The sequence below is a fragment of the Pan paniscus genome, chromosome 7, assembly GCF_029289425.2.
Source record: "Pan paniscus chromosome 7, NHGRI_mPanPan1-v2.0_pri, whole genome shotgun sequence".
Classification (NCBI taxonomy): Eukaryota; Metazoa; Chordata; class Mammalia; order Primates; family Hominidae; genus Pan; species Pan paniscus.
The window spans coordinates 24,003,446-24,024,077 of NC_073256.2; the positions used below are offsets into that span (position 1 = coordinate 24,003,446).

The window sequence follows — 20,632 nt, forward strand, 5'->3', positions numbered from 1 at the left end:
TCACTCCAGGTCAGAATCGCTGTCCTCTGAGGAGGAGGAAACCTGAAGGTCCTCATAGAGGACGCTCGGTGGGACACGAACACGGGGACCCTCAGACTTCTCTGACACATGAGGGCTCTGAGCGAGGAAGGCTCCCGGCTTCTCAGGAGAGTGAAATGAGGGGGCCGCCAGGAGGCTGGAGCTCCAGCGTCCGTTTTCCAGTCTCCGGAAGAGCACTCTGAGAGGCTGGGCCCCATCATGGCTGGCCGCTGGGTGATGGGACATGGTGCAGGCCTGGGCAGTAGGCAGGCAAGGTCTGCTGTGCGGAGGCTGCCGGTCGACGCTGGGCACCTGGGCGGGTGTCCTCCTGCCCATCTGGGGCGACGTACTTGGTCCAAGTTCGGTTGCGGCTGGCGGAGGTTGGAGATTCTCCGGGGCCCCCAGCTCACCTCCCTGGATGGCGCTTTCGGGGATCTGGAAGGGACCCAGTCTCGGTTTCTTGGGGAAGTTCAGGCAAGCCTGAATCCGAGCCTGGGCAGGTCTCTTGGCTCCTGGCCCGAAGCTGAGATTGGAGCCTAGGCCCAAGCTGTGTGTGGCGGCTGGCGGGCAGGGCTGTGAGGTCACCGCAGGACGTTTGTCCTGTGCCTGGGGTCTGATGGCCTGGAGCAGGCCGTGGGTTTTGGAGGCAGCCTGGGGAACTTCTCGGCAGCCACCCTCAGGGCTGCTGTGTGTCGGCTTCACCACGAGGAGAGGCTCGGGGCCCTGCTGCCTGACTGCAGGCTGAGGGATGTCGGCCGCAGCCCCTGTCTGTCTTTCCTTTGGTCCAAGACTTGAGGAGGAGCTCAGACTGGCTTTTCTGAGGGGAGACGGCGAAGCCAAGACGGAGCCCCTGTCAGACCTTTCGGTAGCTGAGCGATCAGCGAGGACAGGGCCCAGGCGCGGCCTCTTACTGGTTGTGTGGACCGGCATTGGCCCGCTTGCAACCTGAAAGAGAGGAAACAACACAGGTTAGAAGTTCCTCCGCATGGAGCCAACGTGAAAATCAAGCACATCCAAAGACAAGGTGCACACGCCATGAAATTCTTAGTACAGTATCGACAGGCGGTCCTTGGAAGTAGGGACAGACCCTCCACCTGAGTGCTGATCAGGACAAGACACATGAAAGATGCGCTCTCGAGCTATGTGTAGCTGATCTAAGCACACCATTGTTCAAAAGATCGCGTCTTGGGCATTAACTGGATCAAAGCGCCTCCACTCAGCCTTCCATGAAGTGGAACGGACTGATGCCCTTCCGAAGGCAGGTTGGTGGCTCAAGGGTACTCAGGACGTCTTCTCTGAACACATGCATGTTCCTGGGTTTAGCCTTCTCCACGTTTGGGGCCTCTGAGGGACTAATTTCCTCATGCCGCTAGGAACATGTTGTTGGCAGGCTTGCCATAATTGGACAGAAAGAAAGCAACAGGAAATACGGCATCTTCAGATGCCTTGGCCTGGAATCAAATTGACCTGGAAGGATCGTGGAGTCCCTGACCCCAAGAAGGCAAGAAAGAGGGGTTCCCCGATTTCCTCCCGCAGACGGGAAGCTGAAAGGAAATCAACCAGGGTGACCTAGAGGAGAAAAGGACCAGGGGCCCGGGGTGACACTCACCCTCAGATAATCAGAAGATTCCGTGGATCCTTTTCGATTCGGCAGCGGCTTCTCTGGAGGTTTCCCAGAAAATATGTGGAGGAGAGCCTTCCTCTGCGGGTCTTGTTGCCTGCAGAACAGAAAAAGGTCAGGCCGTGCCCCCTGGTTTTCCCCAGGAGACAGGGAGAACCCTGTGTGGGGCCCAGCCCCGTTCCGTGTTTTGTGATACAGAAATGGACATCTGGTGCCCTTTCCGCCTCTGCACCTTCCCTCACGTGCCAACCTTCCCGTCCCCCAGGTGGCCCTCTAGGCTTCCCAACTAAGGACTGTGATTTGGATTCCATCGCTTTTCCCCCTGTCGTGGGGAACCTGCACGAAGCGACCCCGCCTCTCCCCGTCCCTGAATCTCCCAGAGCCAAAGGAGCTCCTGGGTGTGGAACCCCGGAGGACACGGAGCTCCGGCCTATTTCTCTGCAGCGTTCCTTCCCTGGCCCGGAGACGGAAAGGCACACGGTGTGCAGGTGCAGAGACACCATGTCCTTAGGAGGCAGTACCCTAAGAGTGGTGAAAACCCCTCCCACTGCTCACCTTGGTCTCTCTTCCTTCTCTCCCTTATCCTTGTTCAAGGGCCCCGGGTTGGCTTCAACCTGGGGCTTCCATGGTTTCAGGTTTTCCTTCCCTTCCTTTTCCCCCAAGGTCGCTGGAACCAGGGCTGCCTTCCAGCACTTCATGGGGCACCTGGTACTTCTGGCGGTGTGGCCAAAGGCCCCGCAGTTTTTGCACTTGAGCTGTGGGTGGAAAGGAAGTGATGTCGGTGAGTGAGCTGAAGCCACAGGCAGCGATCCCACGTCCACATTGGGACGGATTGTGAATTCAGAGCTGAATAAGGATTCCAAAGAGGGGACACCGGCATGGGGGCCGTTAAGTGCTGGGAGAGTTCGGATACGATGTTCCCTCCCAAAGCCCACGTGACGGAGGAACTCTGAAAGGAAGGACTCAAGGTTCCAAGGGGCACGACGGTGAACCCGAAGTCAACAACACAGCCAAACGTGGCTACACAGGACTCTAAGTAGAAAGGGAGGTTGCCCCCAAGAGTCTCTCAAGGGACCTATCGGGCCGGGGAGAAGGTCCCAAGCCACGCCCACCTTGGATGGGAAAAGCAACCTGGGTGGTGGTGACAGAGCTCTTTGGAATCCAACCCAGTCTCTGAGGACCGTGTGACACCCCCTCCCCCCGTCCCCACCCCCACCCCGATACCCAAGAGATCCAGGGCTAGACTTACCCTGGGATCTTCTTCATCGGGCGGGGGAGCCCTTGGCCCAACTGGGGCCCTCCGCTGCTTCTGGAGGGTCTGGGCTCTCACCAGTCTCTTGGCCCAAGATTTGGGGTCCCGACGTGCCATCATCTTCGTCGCCTGGGGGTTTTGTGACCGCCTTTTTCAGGGGTTGACTGTTGGGTCACCTGAAACACACACAAACACACACATGTCGATGGTTAAGCACATTGGATATTCACACACCCACAGGAAGCCACCTGCTAACTCCCTGCCGGTGTGGTCATGAGGAGACCTCACCACCAGTCGGTCAAATCTGTAGAACACAATGTGCTGTGTGCATCCTCGGATACTGTGTGTTCCTCTGCCATGACTACCTAGTCCAAGAGTAAACCGCACCTGCCACAGGGCCCGTGGCCTAGGTATGGGGAGTTGAGCTTTCAACCCCAAACAAGCAACTGATTCTGGAGACTGGACTTAGGTCTCTCACGATTCACTCCGGTAGAAGACACGGTGATTCTATCTCCCTTGACGGACAGAATGATCGAAGACACAGGGCATGGCTTGCGCCACCCTTTGGCAGGTCTGTTTGAAGTCAGGGATAAGGGATGCTTCCTGTGACAACTTGAATCGCTACTCTGGCCATTTCATTAGGCAACTTCCAAACACAAATTCATAGAGAGAAGTTACCTTCCTCTCCACCACACTAGCAGGTGATGGTCTTTCCTGTTCTACCTTTTGGCTTTAGCTCCAGCCCCTCTTTACTTATTTATGTTTTCTGGTATTTTACGCATACCACACGAATTCATCTGAACAAACGGGGAACAAGTGCCACATCGTATCGACGTCTTACACGGCTGAAGGGCAAACCACCCTTTTTTCCAAAGTCCTTTTTCCATTTACCCACCAATTCAGCATGCTGCAGTACATTTCTTTTCGCATTCCCATCTTGGTCTTATCCCACATGTGGAGACGGATATGTTTTCTTGTTTTCTGTTGCAAGAATTACTAGTAACGAGAACACATCCTTCCCCACCAGCAAGCCCCAGTGTGATCGGTTTCTTTCAGCCTCCTGTGTCTCTTCCCCCCACCCCCACACCCCTCAGGGATTGCGTGAAAAAAACAATAGTTCAGTGAAACTAACCTGAAATTACACGTCTACTTGCTTTCCCCGGCTGGCGCTGAGATGGGCAGGTGCTGGAGCAGCCCCGCTGGAAGCGATGCAGCATCCAGGACGACGGAGGAAGGGGCGGAGAGGGACCTCTGCTTTCCAGGCTGCCTTTTATACTGCCTCTGGTCACCTGACAAGGAACGTACCCTAACCTAATCAGTTACCTGTACCTTAATTGCAATTAACTTAATCCAATTACGTGATCTGGAAAGGTCTATCTGCACAGCCCACTCTAAGATCATGTCCACTGCTGACAGACATTCTAAAACCTACGTGTACAGCTGCAAGCTTTGAAGAATAGATGCTCCCCGTCAGACATGTAACACTGGTGCCTGTACCCCTGTCTTCTTTTCCATGTTTTTGTTTTGTTTTGTTTTGTTTTGTTTTGTTTTAAAAAATGTGGTAAAATAGACACCTTTTAATTGGACCACATTTAGTCTATCTCGACGTGGGCCTCAGTGTCATCAAGGAGATTCTCCTTGACGTGCAGTCACGGCCATGATCCATCTTCAGAGCTTCTCTTTCTTCCCCAAGGTAAGTCTGTCAGCAGAGAACCCTGACCGCACCCTCATGTGTTTTCTCCTCCAGGAGGCGCTTGGAAACCACCGTGAATTGGACCGCACTGGGAAACACAGATGAGGAAAGTCAACAACGCTTTGTCCTTCAGTGCCTGGCTCCTTTTTCAGCTCGTCTTGCGACTCCAGGCATTATGCCTGAAAAGTCTCCCGGACGCCTGTGAGGCTCTAATTCCCTGGGTCCCATTGCCATGTCTCTGGATTTGCGAAGATCCACCGCACCTTCTGTGGAACTCCCGTGTCGGTGAACTTTTGTGCCACGGCCCCTAATTCTGCCCATGGTCATCTGCAGCTGCACGACTTAGGGTCCATGTTCCTTGGACGGGAAGAGACAGGCAGGAGTCGGAATGATGAACCAGCACACTGGGGCATTTTCTCACGTAGCCCAAGTGACCCCATGGTGTTCTTGAGCTTTGGAACCAGTCGCGTCCCCTTTGACACTGCACCCGGCTCCCAGTCTCTCAATCGTGTTGGCCCTCCGGCGATCTCCCGTTGGATGAATTGCTCCTGCTGAAACTCGAGTCCCCTTTGATTTGCGCTTCATTAATTATTCATGATTCAGGTTGGAAGGCCTGCTGACGACCCCCTGTGGCCGTTCTCTGAGCTTTCCTGTCACATCGTTTCCTTCCACGCTCTTTGGTTCCTTATGGTCCTGCTCCTTCTGCTGTCAGAGGAGCAGAGAGTTGATCTTATTGATTCTGGATACGGATACTTTCTAGGTGATCTGGATAATCCAGATAACGACCCTCAACAGCGGCGGAAAGGGAGCAGCCATTTGGTGTGTCTCAGAAAATCCCGCTCAGTTCCGAGGCCCCCTAGATGTGGAATCCTGCTCAGAGTTGTTCCCAGGTCAGAGAATGGAGAGAGCCTGTGCATGATGGGATCTCCCTGCCTAGATCTTTCAGTGAGTCTCTACCTCAGCTACTCTTAGGATCAGGGGGAGAACCACGGTGTCAGACATCCGGAAAGAAGACGGGATGAATGTTTTACCTCTGAAGTACATCCCAAATGTGGGAGTTGACTTCAGCTTTGCTGGGGTCTATTTGGCCAGTGAAACTCTGCCTGGTTCATTCGCACATCCGGAAGCCACTTCACGGGGGGCCGTCGCAACTGGAACCACACACTTGGCATCGGCGGTTGAGCCAAATGGGGACTCGTGGTGCAAGCAACGCTCCCCACGTGTTAGCGTGGGTGAGATTCGGTTGGCGGAATTTTACTAGGTGCGTGTTAGTAGAGTGGGGCTGAGGTTTTCTTGCTCCTGTGGTTGTATACGAAGTCAAAGGTCCTGCCCAGCCCTGCGGTCCCCTCAGTCAACTCTGTTTCGGAGACATAACGATTTGGATTGCCAACAAGTCAAGAAATGTTCAAGCCCTTGGATGTAGGGTAAAGAAAGGGAGATCAGACTGTCACTGTGTCTATGTAGAAGGGGAAGACATAAGAGACTCCATTTTGAAAAAGACCTGTACTTTAAACAATTGCTTTGCTGAGATGTTGATCATTTGTAGCTTTGCCGCGGCCCCTTTGACCCAACTTGGAGCTCACAAAAACCTGTGTTGTATAACATCGAGGCTTAAGGGATCTAGGGCTGTGCAGGGCGTGCCTTGTTAACCAAATGTTTACGAGCAGTATACTTGGTAAAAGTCATTGCCATTCTCTAGTCTCAATAAACCAGGGGCACAATGCACCGTGGAAAGCCACAGGGACCTCTGCCCTTGAAAGCAGGGTATTGTCCAAGGTTTCTCCCCATGTGACAGTCTGAAATATGGCCTCGTGGGATGGGAAAGACCTGACTGTCCCCCAGCCTGACACCCGTAATGGGTCTGTGCTGAGGTGGATTAGTCAAAGAGGAAAGCCTCTTGCAGTTGAGATGCAGGAAGGCCACTGTCTCCTGCTTGCCCCTGGGAACTGAATGTCTCGGTGTAAAGCCCGATCGTACATTTGTTCAACTCTGAGCTCGGAGAAAAGCTGCCCTGTGGCGGGAGGCGAGACGTGTTGGCAGTAATGCTGCCTTGTTATTCTTTACTCCGCTGAGATGTTTGGGTGGAGAGAAACATAAATCTGGCCTACGTGCACGTCCAGGCATAGTACCTTCCCTTGAACTTAGTAATGATATAGATTCTTTGGCTCACGTATGTTTTTTTTTTTTTTTTTTTTTTTTTTTTTGTTGACCTTCTCCTTATTATCACCCTGCTCTCCTACCACATTCCTTTTTGCTGAAATAATGAAAATCATAATCAATAAAAACTGAGGGAACTCAGAGGCCTGTGCCAGTGCAGGTCCTTGGTGTGCAGAGTGCCGGTCCCCTGGACCCACTGTTGTCTCCCTATACTTTGTCTCTGTGTCTTATTTCTTCTCTCCGTCTCTCATCCCACCCGACTAGAAACAGCCACAGGTGTGGAGGGGCAGGCCACCCCTTCACTCGGAAAATCAGTTAAACACAAACACGGAATGAGAGTCAAAAGACAATATGTCATCTTTTTGAGAATTTTATTCACTTCAAAACCAATTAAACACACACATGTACAAAGGCATTCCACAGCCCAGTTTTCGAGGCTGAGGAAAGACCCCGAGAGCGCTCTGCACAGCACGCTTCCCAGCGTCCGAAACACTGCTCTCAGGGCGGGGCACAGCGGAAGGGCTGCACCTCTCAGGGTTCCCTAACTTTTCCCTTATTCAGTCATCTAGAGAGCAAATACACAGTAATTCCCCAGTTTCCTATTGACGTCCCAGCGGAAGTCTGACTCCTGCGCGTCACGCAGTTTCTGAGGCAACGAATCTCTGGCACGGAAGCTTTTCCTGGCGCGTTTCCGGAGAACCACGCGAACTACAACGTCCCTCACCAGAATTCAATGAGGCAGAGCCCCTGCATCTGCTCCCTGCCTGGCCTGGACTCCCACATCCACAGAAGCGCCACAGCCGGGGAGCTTCGGAGTCACCGCACAGAGTCTGCTCTCTGCTCTGCACTCCTCAGTCCCACAGTCCCCTCCAAGTCACGGGAGCTGGAGGCCAAGGAGCCCCTGCCACCTGCAGTCTCACTCCAGGTCAGAATCGCTGTCCTCTGAGGAGGAGGAAACCTGAAGGTCCTCATAGAGGACGCTCGGTGGGACACGAACACGGGGACCCTCAGACTTCTCTGACACATGAGGGCTCTGAGCGAGGAAGGCTCCCGGCTTCTCAGGAGAGTGAAATGAGGGGGCCGCCAGGAGGCTGGAGCTCCAGCGTCCGTTTTCCAGTCTCCGGAAGAGCACTCTGAGAGGCTGGGCCCCATCATGGCTGGCCGCTGGGTGATGGGACATGGTGCAGGCCTGGGCAGTAGGCAGGCAAGGTCTGCTGTGCGGAGGCTGCCGGTCGACGCTGGGCACCTGGGCGGGTGTCCTCCTGCCCATCTGGGGCGACGTACTTGGTCCAAGTTCGGTTGCGGCTGGCGGAGGTTGGAGATTCTCCGGGGCCCCCAGCTCACCTCCCTGGATGGCGCTTTCGGGGATCTGGAAGGGACCCAGTCTCGGTTTCTTGGGGAAGTTCAGGCAAGCCTGAATCCGAGCCTGGGCAGGTCTCTTGGCTCCTGGCCCGAAGCTGAGATTGGAGCCTAGGCCCAAGCTGTGTGTGGCGGCTGGCGGGCAGGGCTGTGAGGTCACCGCAGGACGTTTGTCCTGTGCCTGGGGTCTGATGGCCTGGAGCAGGCCGTGGGTTTTGGAGGCAGCCTGGGGAACTTCTCGGCAGCCACCCTCAGGGCTGCTGTGTGTCGGCTTCACCACGAGGAGAGGCTCGGGGCCCTGCTGCCTGACTGCAGGCTGAGGGATGTCGGCCGCAGCCCCTGTCTGTCTTTCCTTTGGTCCAAGACTTGAGGAGGAGCTCAGACTGGCTTTTCTGAGGGGAGACGGCGAAGCCAAGACGGAGCCCCTGTCAGACCTTTCGGTAGCTGAGCGATCAGCGAGGACAGGGCCCAGGCGCGGCCTCTTACTGGTTGTGTGGACCGGCATTGGCCCGCTTGCAACCTGAAAGAGAGGAAACAACACAGGTTAGAAGTTCCTCCGCATGGAGCCAACGTGAAAATCAAGCACATCCAAAGACAAGGTGCACACGCCATGAAATTCTTAGTACAGTATCGACAGGCGGTCCTTGGAAGTAGGGACAGACCCTCCACCTGAGTGCTGATCAGGACAAGACACATGAAAGATGCGCTCTCGAGCTATGTGTAGCTGATCTAAGCACACCATTGTTCAAAAGATCGCGTCTTGGGCATTAACTGGATCAAAGCGCCTCCACTCAGCCTTCCATGAAGTGGAACGGACTGATGCCCTTCCGAAGGCAGGTTGGTGGCTCAAGGGTACTCAGGACGTCTTCTCTGAACACATGCATGTTCCTGGGTTTAGCCTTCTCCACGTTTGGGGCCTCTGAGGGACTAATTTCCTCATGCCGCTAGGAACATGTTGTTGGCAGGCTTGCCATAATTGGACAGAAAGAAAGCAACAGGAAATACGGCATCTTCAGATGCCTTGGCCTGGAATCAAATTGACCTGGAAGGATCGTGGAGTCCCTGACCCCAAGAAGGCAAGAAAGAGGGGTTCCCCGATTTCCTCCCGCAGACGGGAAGCTGAAAGGAAATCAACCAGGGTGACCTAGAGGAGAAAAGGACCAGGGGCCCGGGGTGACACTCACTCTCAGATAATCAGAAGATTCCGTGGATCCTTTTCGATTCGGCAGCGGCTTCTCTGGAGGTTTCCCAGAAAATATGTGGAGGAGAGCCTTCCTCTGAGGGTCTTGTTGCCTGCAGAACAGAAAAAGGTCAGGCCGTGCCCCCTGGTTTTCCCCAGGAGGCAGGGAGAACCCTGTGTGGGGCCCAGCCCCGTTCCGTGTTTTGTGATACAGAAATGGACATCTGGTGCCCTTTCCGCCTCTGCACCTTCCCTCACGTGCCAACCTTCCCGTCCCCCAGGTGGCCCTCTAGGCTTCCCAACTAAGGACTGTGATTTGGATTCCATCGCTTTTCCCCCTGTCGTGGGGAACGTGCACGAAGCGCCCCCGCCTCTCCCCGTCCCTGAATCTCCCAGAGCCAAAGGAGCTCCTGGGTGTGGAACCCCGGAGGACACGGAGCTCCGGCCTATTTCTCTGCAGCGTTCCTTCCCTGGCCCGGAGACGGAAAGGCACACGGTGTGCAGGTGCAGAGACACCATGTCCTTAGGAGGCAGTACCCTAAGAGTGGTGAAAACCCCTCCCACTGCTCACCTTGGTCTCTCTTCCTTCTCTCCCTTATCCTTGTTCAAGGGCCCCGGGTTGGCTTCAACCTGGGGCTTCCATGGTTTCAGGTTTTCCTTCCCTTCCTTTTCCCCCAAGGTCGCTGGAACCAGGGCTGCCTTCCAGCACTTCATGGGGCACCTGGTACTTCTGGCCGTGTGGCCAAAGGCCCCGCAGTTTTTGCACTTGAGCTGTGGGTGGAAAGGAAGTGATGTCGGTGAGTGAGCTGAAGCCACAGGCAGCGATCCCACGTCCACATTGGGACGGATTGTGAATTCAGAGCTGAATAAGGATTCCAAAGAGGGGACACCGGCATGGGGGCCGTTAAGTGCTGGGAGAGTTCGGATACGATGTTCCCTCCCAAAGCCCACGTGACGGAGGAACTCTGAAAGGAAGGACTCAAGGTTCCAAGGGGCACGACGGTGAACCCGAAGTCAACAACACAGCCAAACGTGGCTACACAGGACTCTAAGTAGAAAGGGAGGTTGCCCCCAAGAGTCTCTCAAGGGACCTATCGGGCCGGGGAGAAGGTCCCAAGCCACGCCCACCTTGGATGGGAAAAGCAACCTGGGTGGTGGTGACAGAGCTCTTTGGAATCCAACCCAGTCTCTGAGGACCGTGTGACACCCCCTCCCCCCGTCCCCACCCCCACCCCGATACCCAAGAGATCCAGGGCTAGACTTACCCTGGGATCTTCTTCATCGGGCGGGGGAGCCCTTGGCCCAACTGGGGCCCTCCGCTGCTTCTGGAGGGTCTGGGCTCTCACCAGTCTCTTGGCCCAAGATTTGGGGTCCCGACGTGCCATCATCTTCGTCGCCTGGGGGTTTTGTGACCGCCTTTTTCAGGGGTTGACTGTTGGGTCACCTGAAACACACACAAACACACACATGTCGATGGTTAAGCACATTGGATATTCACACACCCACAGGAAGCCACCTGCTAACTCCCTGCCGGTGTGGTCATGAGGAGACCTCACCACCAGTCGGTCAAATCTGTAGAACACAATGTGCTGTGTGCATCCTCGGATACTGTGTGTTCCTCTGCCATGACTACCTAGTCCAAGAGTAAACCGCACCTGCCACAGGGCCCGTGGCCTAGGTATGGGGAGTTGAGCTTTCAACCCCAAACAAGCAACTGATTCTGGAGACTGGACTTAGGTCTCTCACGATTCACTCCGGTAGAAGACACGGTGATTCTATCTCCCTTGACGGACAGAATGATCGAAGACACAGGGCATGGCTTGCGCCACCCTTTGGCAGGTCTGTTTGAAGTCAGGGATAAGGGATGCTTCCTGTGACAACTTGAATCGCTACTCTGGCCATTTCATTAGGCAACTTCCAAACACAAATTCATAGAGAGAAGTTACCTTCCTCTCCACCACACTAGCAGGTGATGGTCTTTCCTGTTCTACCTTTTGGCTTTAGCTCCAGCCCCTCTTTACTTATTTATGTTTTCTGGTATTTTACGCATACCACACGAATTCATCTGAACAAACGGGGAACAAGTGCCACATCGTATCGACGTCTTACACGGCTGAAGGGCAAACCACCCTTTTTTCCAAAGTCCTTTTTCCATTTACCCACCAATTCAGCATGCTGCAGTACATTTCTTTTCGCATTCCCATCTTGGTCTTATCCCACATGTGGAGACGGATATGTTTTCTTGTTTTCTGTTGCAAGAATTACTAGTAACGAGAACACATCCTTCCCCACCAGCAAGCCCCAGTGTGATCGGTTTCTTTCAGCCTCCTGTGTCTCTTCCCCCCACCCCCACACCCCTCAGGGATTGCGTGAAAAAAACAATAGTTCAGTGAAACTAACCTGAAATTACACGTCTACTTGCTTTCCCCGGCTGGCGCTGAGATGGGCAGGTGCTGGAGCAGCCCCGCTGGAAGCGATGCAGCATCCAGGACGACGGAGGAAGGGGCGGAGAGGGACCTCTGCTTTCCAGGCTGCCTTTTATACTGCCTCTGGTCACCTGACAAGGAACGTACCCTAACCTAGTCAGTTACCTGTACCTTAATTGCAATTAACTTAATCCAATTACGTGATCTGGAAAGGTCTATCTGCACAGCCCACTCTAAGATCATGTCCACTGCTGACAGACATTCTAAAACCTACGTGTACAGCTGCAAGCTTTGAAGAATAGATGCTCCCCGTCAGACATGTAACACTGGTGCCTGTACCCCTGTCTTCTTTTCCATCTTTTTGTTTTGTTTTGTTTTGTTTTGTTTTGTTTTAAAAAATGTGGTAAAATAGACACCTTTTAATTGGACCACATTTAGTCTATCTCGACGTGGGCCTCAGTGTCATCAAGGAGATTCTCCTTGACGTGCAGTCACGGCCATGATCCATCTTCAGAGCTTCTCTTTCTTCCCCAAGGTAAGTCTGTCAGCAGAGAACCCTGACCGCACCCTCATGTGTTTTCTCCTCCAGGAGGCGCTTGGAAACCACCGTGAATTGGACCGCACTGGGAAACACAGATGAGGAAAGTCAACAACGCTTTGTCCTTCAGTGCCTGGCTCCTTTTTCAGCTCGTCTTGCGACTCCAGGCATTATGCCTGAAAAGTCTCCCGGACGCCTGTGAGGCTCTAATTCCCTGGGTCCCATTGCCATGTCTCTGGATTTGCGAAGATCCACCGCACCTTCTGTGGAACTCCCGTGTCGGTGAACTTTTGTGCCACGGCCCCTAATTCTGCCCATGGTCATCTGCAGCTGCACGACTTAGGGTCCATGTTCCTTGGACGGGAAGAGACAGGCAGGAGTCGGAATGATGAACCAGCACACTGGGGCATTTTCTCACGTAGCCCAAGTGACCCCATGGTGTTCTTGAGCTTTGGAACCAGTCGCGTCCCCTTTGACACTGCACCCGGCTCCCAGTCTCTCAATCGTGTTGGCCCTCCGGCGATCTCCCGTTGGATGAATTGCTCCTGCTGAAACTCGAGTCCCCTTTGATTTGCGCTTCATTAATTATTCATGATTCAGGTTGGAAGGCCTGCTGACGACCCCCTGTGGCCGTTCTCTGAGCTTTCCTGTCACATCGTTTCCTTCCACGCTCTTTGGTTCCTTATGGTCCTGCTCCTTCTGCTGTCAGAGGAGCAGAGAGTTGATCTTATTGATTCTGGATACGGATACTTTCTAGGTGATCTGGATAATCCAGATAACGACCCTCAACAGCGGCGGAAAGGGAGCAGCCATTTGGTGTGTCTCAGAAAATCCCGCTCAGTTCCGAGGCCCCCTAGATGTGGAATCCTGCTCAGAGTTGTTCCCAGGTCAGAGAATGGAGAGAGCCTGTGCATGATGGGATCTCCCTGCCTAGATCTTTCAGTGAGTCTCTACCTCAGCTACTCTTAGGATCAGGGGGAGAACCACGGTGTCAGACATCCGGAAAGAAGACGGGATGAATGTTTTACCTCTGAAGTACATCCCAAATGTGGGAGTTGACTTCAGCTTTGCTGGGGTCTATTTGGCCAGTGAAACTCTGCCTGGTTCATTCGCACATCCGGAAGCCACTTCACGGGGGGCCGTCGCAACTGGAACCACACACTTGGCATCGGCGGTTGAGCCAAATGGGGACTCGTGGTGCAAGCAACGCTCCCCACGTGTTAGCGTGGGTGAGATTCGGTTGGCGGAATTTTACTAGGTGCGTGTTAGTAGAGTGGGGCTGAGGTTTTCTTGCTCCTGTGGTTGTATACGAAGTCAAAGGTCCTGCCCAGCCCTGCGGTCCCCTCAGTCAACTCTGTTTCGGAGACATAACGATTCGGATTGCCAACAAGTCAAGAAATGTTCAAGCCCTTGGATGTAGGGTAAAGAAAGGGAGATCAGACTGTCACTGTGTCTATGTAGAAGGGGAAGACATAAGAGACTCCATTTTGAAAAAGACCTGTACTTTAAACAATTGCTTTGCTGAGATGTTGATCATTTGTAGCTTTGCCGCGGCCCCTTTGACCCAACTTGGAGCTCACAAAAACCTGTGTTGTATAACATCGAGGCTTAAGGGATCTAGGGCTGTGCAGGGCGTGCCTTGTTAACCAAATGTTTACGAGCAGTATACTTGGTAAAAGTCATTGCCATTCTCTAGTCTCAATAAACCAGGGGCACAATGCACCGTGGAAAGCCACAGGGACCTCTGCCCTTGAAAGCAGGGTATTGTCCAAGGTTTCTCCCCATGTGACAGTCTGAAATATGGCCTCGTGGGATGGGAAAGACCTGACTGTCCCCCAGCCTGACACCCGTAATGGGTCTGTGCTGAGGTGGATTAGTCAAAGAGGAAAGCCTCTTGCAGTTGAGATGCAGGAAGGCCACTGTCTCCTGCTTGCCCCTGGGAACTGAATGTCTCGGTGTAAAGCCCGATCGTACATTTGTTCAACTCTGAGCTCGGAGAAAAGCTGCCCTGTGGCGGGAGGCGAGACGTGTTGGCAGTAATGCTGCCTTGTTATTCTTTACTCCGCTGAGATGTTTGGGTGGAGACAAACATAAATCTGGCCTACGTGCACGTCCAGGCATAGTACCTTCCCTTGAACTTAGTAATGATATAGATTCTTTGGCTCACGTGTGTTTTTTTTGTTGTTGTTGTTGACCTTCTCCTTATTATCACCCTGCTCTCCTACTACATTCCTTTTTGCTGAAATAATGAAAATCATAATCAATAAAAACTGAGGGAACTCAGAGGCCGGTGCCGGTTCAGGTCCTTGGTGTGCTGAGTGCCGGTCCCCTGGACCCACTGTTGTCTCCCTATACTTTGTCTCTGTGTCTTATTTCTTCTCTCCGTCTCTCATCCCACCCGACTAGAAACAGCCACAGGTGTGGAGGGGCAGGCCACCCCTTCACTCGGAAAATCAGTTAAACACAAACACGGAATGAGAGTCAAAAGACAATATGTCATCTTTTTGAGAATTTTATTCACTTCAAAACCAATTAAACACACACATGTACAAAGGCATTCCACAGCCCAGTTTTCGAGGCTGAGGAAAGACCCCGAGAGCGCTCTGCACAGCACGCTTCCCAGCGTCCGAAACACTGCTCTCAGGGCGGGGCACAGCGGAAGGGCTGCACCTCTCAGGGTTCCCTAACTTTTCCCTTATTCAGTCATCTAGAGAGCAAATACACAGTAATTCCCCAGTTTCCTATTGACGTCCCAGCGGAAGTCTGACTCCTGCGCGTCACGCAGTTTCTGAGGCAACGAATCTCTGGCACGGAAGCTTTTCCTGGCGCGTTTCCGGAGAACCACGCGAACTACAACGTCCCTCACCAGAATTCAATGAGGCAGAGTCCCTGCATCTGCTCCCTGCCTGGCCTGGGCTCCCACATCCACAGAAGCGCCACAGCCGGGGAGCTTCGGAGTCACCGCACAGAGTCTGCTCTCTGCTCTGCACTCCTCAGTCCCACAGTCCCCTCCAAGTCACGGGAGCTGGAGGCCAAGGAGCCCCTGCCACCTGCAGTCTCACTCCAGGTCAGAATCGCTGTCCTCTGAGGAGGAGGAAACCTGAAGGTCCTCATAGAGGACGCTCGGTGGGACACGAACACGGGGACCCTCAGACTTCTCTGACACATGAGGGCTCTGAGCGAGGAAGGCTCCCGGCTTCTCAGGAGAGTGAAATGAGGGGGCCGCCAGGAGGCTGGAGCTCCAGCGTCCGTTTTCCAGTCTCCGGAAGAGCACTCTGAGAGGCTGGGCCCCATCATGGCTGGCCGCTGGGTGATGGGACATGGTGCAGGCCTGGGCAGTAGGCAGGCAAGGTCTGCTGTGCGGAGGCTGCCGGTCGACGCTGGGCACCTGGGCGGGTGTCCTCCTGCCCATCTGGGGCGACGTACTTGGTCCAAGTTCGGTTGCGGCTGGCGGAGGTTGGAGATTCTCCGGGGCCCCCAGCTCACCTCCCTGGATGGCGCTTTCGGGGATCTGGAAGGGACCCAGTCTCGGTTTCTTGGGGAAGTTCAGGCAAGCCTGAATCCGAGCCTGGGCAGGTCTCTTGGCTCCTGGCCCGAAGCTGAGATTGGAGCCTAGGCCCAAGCTGTGTGTGGCGGCTGGCGGGCAGGGCTGTGAGGTCACCGCAGGACGTTTGTCCTGTGCCTGGGGTCTGATGGCCTGGAACAGGCCGTGGGTTTTGGAGGCAGCCTGGGGAACTTCTCGGCAGCCACCCTCAGGGCTGCTGTGTGTCGGCTTCACCACGAGGAGAGGCTCGGGGCCCTGCTGCCTGACTGCAGGCTGAGGGATGTCGGCCGCAGCCCCTGTCTGTCTTTCCTTTGGTCCAAGACTTGAGGAGGAGCTCAGACTGGCTTTTCTGAGGGGAGACGGTGAAGCCAAGACGGAGCCCCTGTCAGACCTTTCGGTAGCTGAGCGATCAGCGAGGACAGGGCCCAGGCGCGGCCTCTTACTGGTTGTGTGGACCGGCATTGGCCCGCTTGCAACCTGAAAGAGAGGAAACAACACAGGTTAGAAGTTCCTCCGCATGGAGCCAACGTGAAAATCAAGCACATCCAAAGACAAGGTGCACACGCCATGAAATTCTTAGTACAGTATCGACAGGCGGTCCTTGGAAGTAGGGACAGACCCTCCACCTGAGTGCTGATCAGGACAAGACACATGAAAGATGCGCTCTCGAGCTATGTGTAGCTGATCTAAGCACACCATTGTTCAAAAGATCGCGTCTTGGGCATTAACTGGATCAAAGCGCCTCCACTCAGCCTTCCATGAAGTGGAACGGACTGATGCCCTTCCGAAGGCAGGTTGGTGGCTCAAGGGTACTCAGGACGTCTTCTCTGAACACATGCATGTTCCTGGGTTTAGCCTTCTCCACGTTTGGGGCCTCTGAGGGACTAATTTCCTCATGCCGCTAGGAACATGTTGTTGGCAGGCTTGCCATAATTGGACAGAAAGAAAGCAACAGGAAATACGGCATCTTCAGATGCCTTGGCCTGGAATCAAATTGACCTGGAAGGATCGTGGAGTCCCTGACCCCAAGAAGGCAAGAAAGAGGGGTTCCCCGATTTCCTCCCGCAGACGGGAAGCTGAAAGGAAATCAACCAGGGTGACCTAGAGGAGAAAAGGACCAGGGGCCCGGGGTGACACTCACCCTCAGATAATCAGAAGATTCCGTGGATCCTTTTCGATTCGGCAGCGGCTTCTCTGGAGGTTTCCCAGAAAATATGTGGAGGAGAGCCTTCCTCTGCGGGTCTTGTTGCCTGCAGAACAGAAAAAGGTCAGGCCGTGCCCCCTGGTTTTCCCCAGGAGACAGGGAGAACCCTGTGTGGGGCCCAGCCCCGTTCCGTGTTTTGTGATACAGAAATGGACATCTGGTGCCCTTTCCGCCTCTGCACCTTCCCTCACGTGCCAACCTTCCCGTCCCCCAGGTGGCCCTCTAGGCTTCCCAACTAAGGACTGTGATTTGGATTCCATCGCTTTTCCCCCTGTCGTGGGGAACCTGCACGAAGCGCCCCCGCCTCTCCCCGTCCCTGAATCTCCCAGAGCCAAAGGAGCTCCTGGGTGTGGAACCCCGGAGGACACGGAGCTCCGGCCTATTTCTCTGCATCGTTCCTTCCCTGGCCCGGAGACGGAAAGGCACACGGTGTGCAGGTGCAGAGACACCATGTCCTTAGGAGGCAGTACCCTAAGAGTGGTGAAAACCCCTCCCACTGCTCACCTTGGTCTCTCTTCCTTCTCTCCCTTATCCTTGTTCAAGGGCCCCGGGTTGGCTTCAACCTGGGGCTTCCATGGTTTCAGGTTTTCCTTCCCTTCCTTTTCCCCCAAGGTCGCTGGAACCAGGGCTGCCTTCCAGCACTTCATGGGGCACCTGGTACTTCTGGCGGTGTGGCCAAAGGCCCCGCAGTTTTTGCACTTGAGCTGTGGGTGGAAAGGAAGTGATGTCGGTGAGTGAGCTGAAGCCACAGGCAGTGATCCCACGTCCACATTGGGACGGATTGTGAATTCAGAGCTGAATAAGGATTCCAAAGAGGGGACACCGGCATGGGGGCCGTTAAGTGCTGGGAGAGTTCGGATACGATGTTCCCTCCCAAAGCCCACGTGACGGAGGAACTCTGAAAGGAAGGACTCAAGGTTCCAAGGGGCACGACGGTGAACCCGAAGTCAACAACACAGCCAAACGTGGCTACACAGGACTCTAAGTAGAAAGGGAGGTTGCCCCCAAGAGTCTCTCAAGGGACCTATCGGGCCGGGGAGAAGGTCCCAAGCCACGCCCACCTTGGATGGGAAAAGCAACCTGGGTGGTGGTGACAGAGCTCTTTGGAATCCAACCCAGTCTCTGAGGACCGTGTGACACCCCCTCCCCCCGTCCCCACCCCCACCCCGATACCCAAGAGATCCAGGGCTAGACTTACCCTGGGATCTTCTTCATCGGGCGGGGGAGCCCTTGGCCCAACTGGGGCCCTCCGCTGCTTCTGGAGGGTCTGGGCTCTCACCAGTCTCTTGGCCCAAGATTTGGGGTCCCGACGTGCCATCATCTTCGTCGCCTGGGGGTTTTGTGACCGCCTTTTTCAGGGGTTGACTGTTGGGTCACCTGAAACACACACAAACACACACATGTCGATGGTTAAGCACATTGGATATTCACACACCCACAGGAAGCCACCTGCTAACTCCCTGCCGGTGTGGTCATGAGGAGACCTCACCACCAGTCGGTCAAATCTGTAGAACACAATGTGCTGTGTGCATCCTCGGATACTGTGTGTTCCTCTGCCATGACTACCTAGTCCAAGAGTAAACCGCACCTGCCACAGGGCCCGTGGCCTAGGTATGGGGAGTTGAGCTTTCAACCCCAAACAAGCAACTGATTCTGGAGACTGGACTTAGGTCTCTCACGATTCACTCCGGTAGAAGACACGGTGATTCTATCTCCCTTGACGGACAGAATGATCGAAGACACAGGGCATGGCTTGCGCCACCCTTTGGCAGGTCTGTTTGAAGTCAGGGATAAGGGATGCTTCCTGTGACAACTTGAATCGCTACTCTGGCCATTTCATTAGGCAACTTCCAAACACAAATTCATAGAGAGAAGTTACCTTCCTCTCCACCACACTAGCAGGTGATGGTCTTTCCTGTTCTACCTTTTGGCTTTAGCTCCAGCCCCTCTTTACTTATTTATGTTTTCTGGTATTTTACGCATACCACACGAATTCATCTGAACAAACGGGGAACAAGTGCCACATCGTATCGACGTCTTACACGGCTGAAGGGCAAACCACCCTTTTTTCCAAAGTCCTTTTTCCATTTACCCACCAATTCAGCATGCTGCAGTACATTTCTTTTCGCATTCCCATCTTGGTCTTATCCCACATGTGGAGACGGATATGTTTTCTTGTTTTCTGTTGCAAGAATTACTAGTAACGAGAACACATCCTTCCCCACCAGCAAGCCCCAGTGTGATCGGTTTCTTTCAGCCTCCTGTGTCTCTTCCCCCCACCCCCACACCCCTCAGGGATTGCGTGAAAAAAACAATAGTTCAGTGAAACTAACCTGAAATTACACGTCTACTTGCTTTCCCCGGCTGGCGCTGAGATGGGCAGGTGCTGGAGCAGCCCCGCTGGAAGCGATGCAGCATCCAGGACGACGGAGGAAGGGGCGGAGAGGGACCTCTGCTTTCCAGGCTGCCTTTTATACTGCCTCTGGTCACCTGACAAGGAACGTACCCTAACCTAATCAGTTACCTGTACCTTAATTGCAATTAACTTAATCCAATTACGTGATCTGGAAAGGTCTATCTGCACAGCCCACTCTAAGATCATGTCCACTGCTGACAGACATTCTAAAACCTACGTGTACAGCTGCAAGCTTTGAAGAATAGATGCTCCCCGTCAGACATGTAACACTGGTGCCTGTACCCCTGTCTTCTTTTCCATCTTTTTGTTTTGTTTTGTTTTGTTTTGTTTTGTTTTAAAAAAATGTGGTAAAATAGACACCTTTTAATTGGACCACATTTAGTCTATCTCGACGTGGGCCTCAGTGTCATCAAGGAGATTCTCCTTGACGTGCAGTCACGGCCATGATCCATCTTCAGAGCTTCTCTTTCTTCCCCAAGGTAAGTCTGTCAGCAGAGAACCCTGACCGCACCCTCATGTGTTTTCTCCTCCAGGAGGCGCTTGGAAACCACCGTGAATTGGACCGCACTGGGAAACACAGATGAGGAAAGTCAACAACGCTTTGTCCTTCAGTGCCTGGCTCCTTTTTCAGCTCGTCTTGCGACTCCAGGCATTATGCCTGAAAAGTCTCCCGGACGCCTGTGAGGCTCTAATTCCCTGGGTCCCATTGCCATGTCTCTGGATTTGTGAAGATCCACCGCACCTTCTGTGGAACTCCCGTGTCGGTGAACTTTTGTGCCACGGCCCCTAATTCTGCCCATGGTCATCTGCAGCTGCACGACTTAGGGTCCATGTTCCTTGGACGGGAAGAGACAGGCAGGAGTCGGAATGATGAACCAGCACACTGGGGCATTTTCTCACGTAGCCCAAGTGACCCCATGGTGTTCTTGAGCTTTGGAACCAGTCGCGTCCCCTTTGACACTGCACCCGGCTCCCAGTCTCTCAATCGTGTTGGCCCTCCGGCGATCTCCCGTTGGATGAATTGCTCCTGCTGAAACTCGAGTCCCCTTTGATTTGCGCTTCATTAATTATTCATGATTCAGGTTGGAAGGCCTGCTGACGACCCCCTGTGGCCGTTCTCTGAGCTTTCCTGTCACATCGTTTCCTTCCACGCTCTTTGGTTCCTTATGGTCCTGCTCCTTCTGCTGTCAGAGGAGCAGAGAGTTGATCTTATTGATTCTGGAT

General features: G+C 53.9%; 3 protein-coding genes across 3 annotated transcripts; all 3 read right to left on the reverse strand.

Moving 5' to 3' along the window:
• On the reverse strand, positions 1-3,011 carry LOC129395870 (protein FAM90A15). The gene is made up of 4 exons (XM_055107295.1): positions 2,889-3,011; positions 2,195-2,394; positions 1,628-1,736; positions 1-963 (listed from the first exon to the last, which is right to left on the reverse strand). The coding sequence occupies exons 1-4, from the start codon at positions 3,009-3,011 to the stop codon at positions 1-3; spliced, it is 1,395 nt and encodes a 464-aa protein (XP_054963270.1).
• A 4,646-nt stretch (positions 3,012-7,657) lies between these two features.
• LOC129395869 (protein FAM90A15) lies at positions 7,658-10,668 on the reverse strand. Its single transcript, XM_055107294.1, has 4 exons — positions 10,546-10,668; positions 9,852-10,051; positions 9,285-9,393; positions 7,658-8,620 (listed from the first exon to the last, which is right to left on the reverse strand). The coding sequence occupies exons 1-4, from the start codon at positions 10,666-10,668 to the stop codon at positions 7,658-7,660; spliced, it is 1,395 nt and encodes a 464-aa protein (XP_054963269.1).
• A 4,072-nt stretch (positions 10,669-14,740) lies between these two features.
• Positions 14,741-19,976, reverse strand: LOC129395868 (protein FAM90A15-like). Its single transcript, XM_055107293.3, has 6 exons — positions 19,769-19,976; positions 19,326-19,482; positions 18,191-18,369; positions 17,497-17,696; positions 16,930-17,038; positions 14,741-16,265 (listed from the first exon to the last, which is right to left on the reverse strand). The coding sequence occupies exons 3-6, from the start codon at positions 18,311-18,313 to the stop codon at positions 15,303-15,305; spliced, it is 1,395 nt and encodes a 464-aa protein (XP_054963268.1). The 5' UTR covers positions 18,314-18,369; positions 19,326-19,482; positions 19,769-19,976; the 3' UTR covers positions 14,741-15,302.
• Positions 19,977-20,632: the final 656 nt, after the last annotated feature.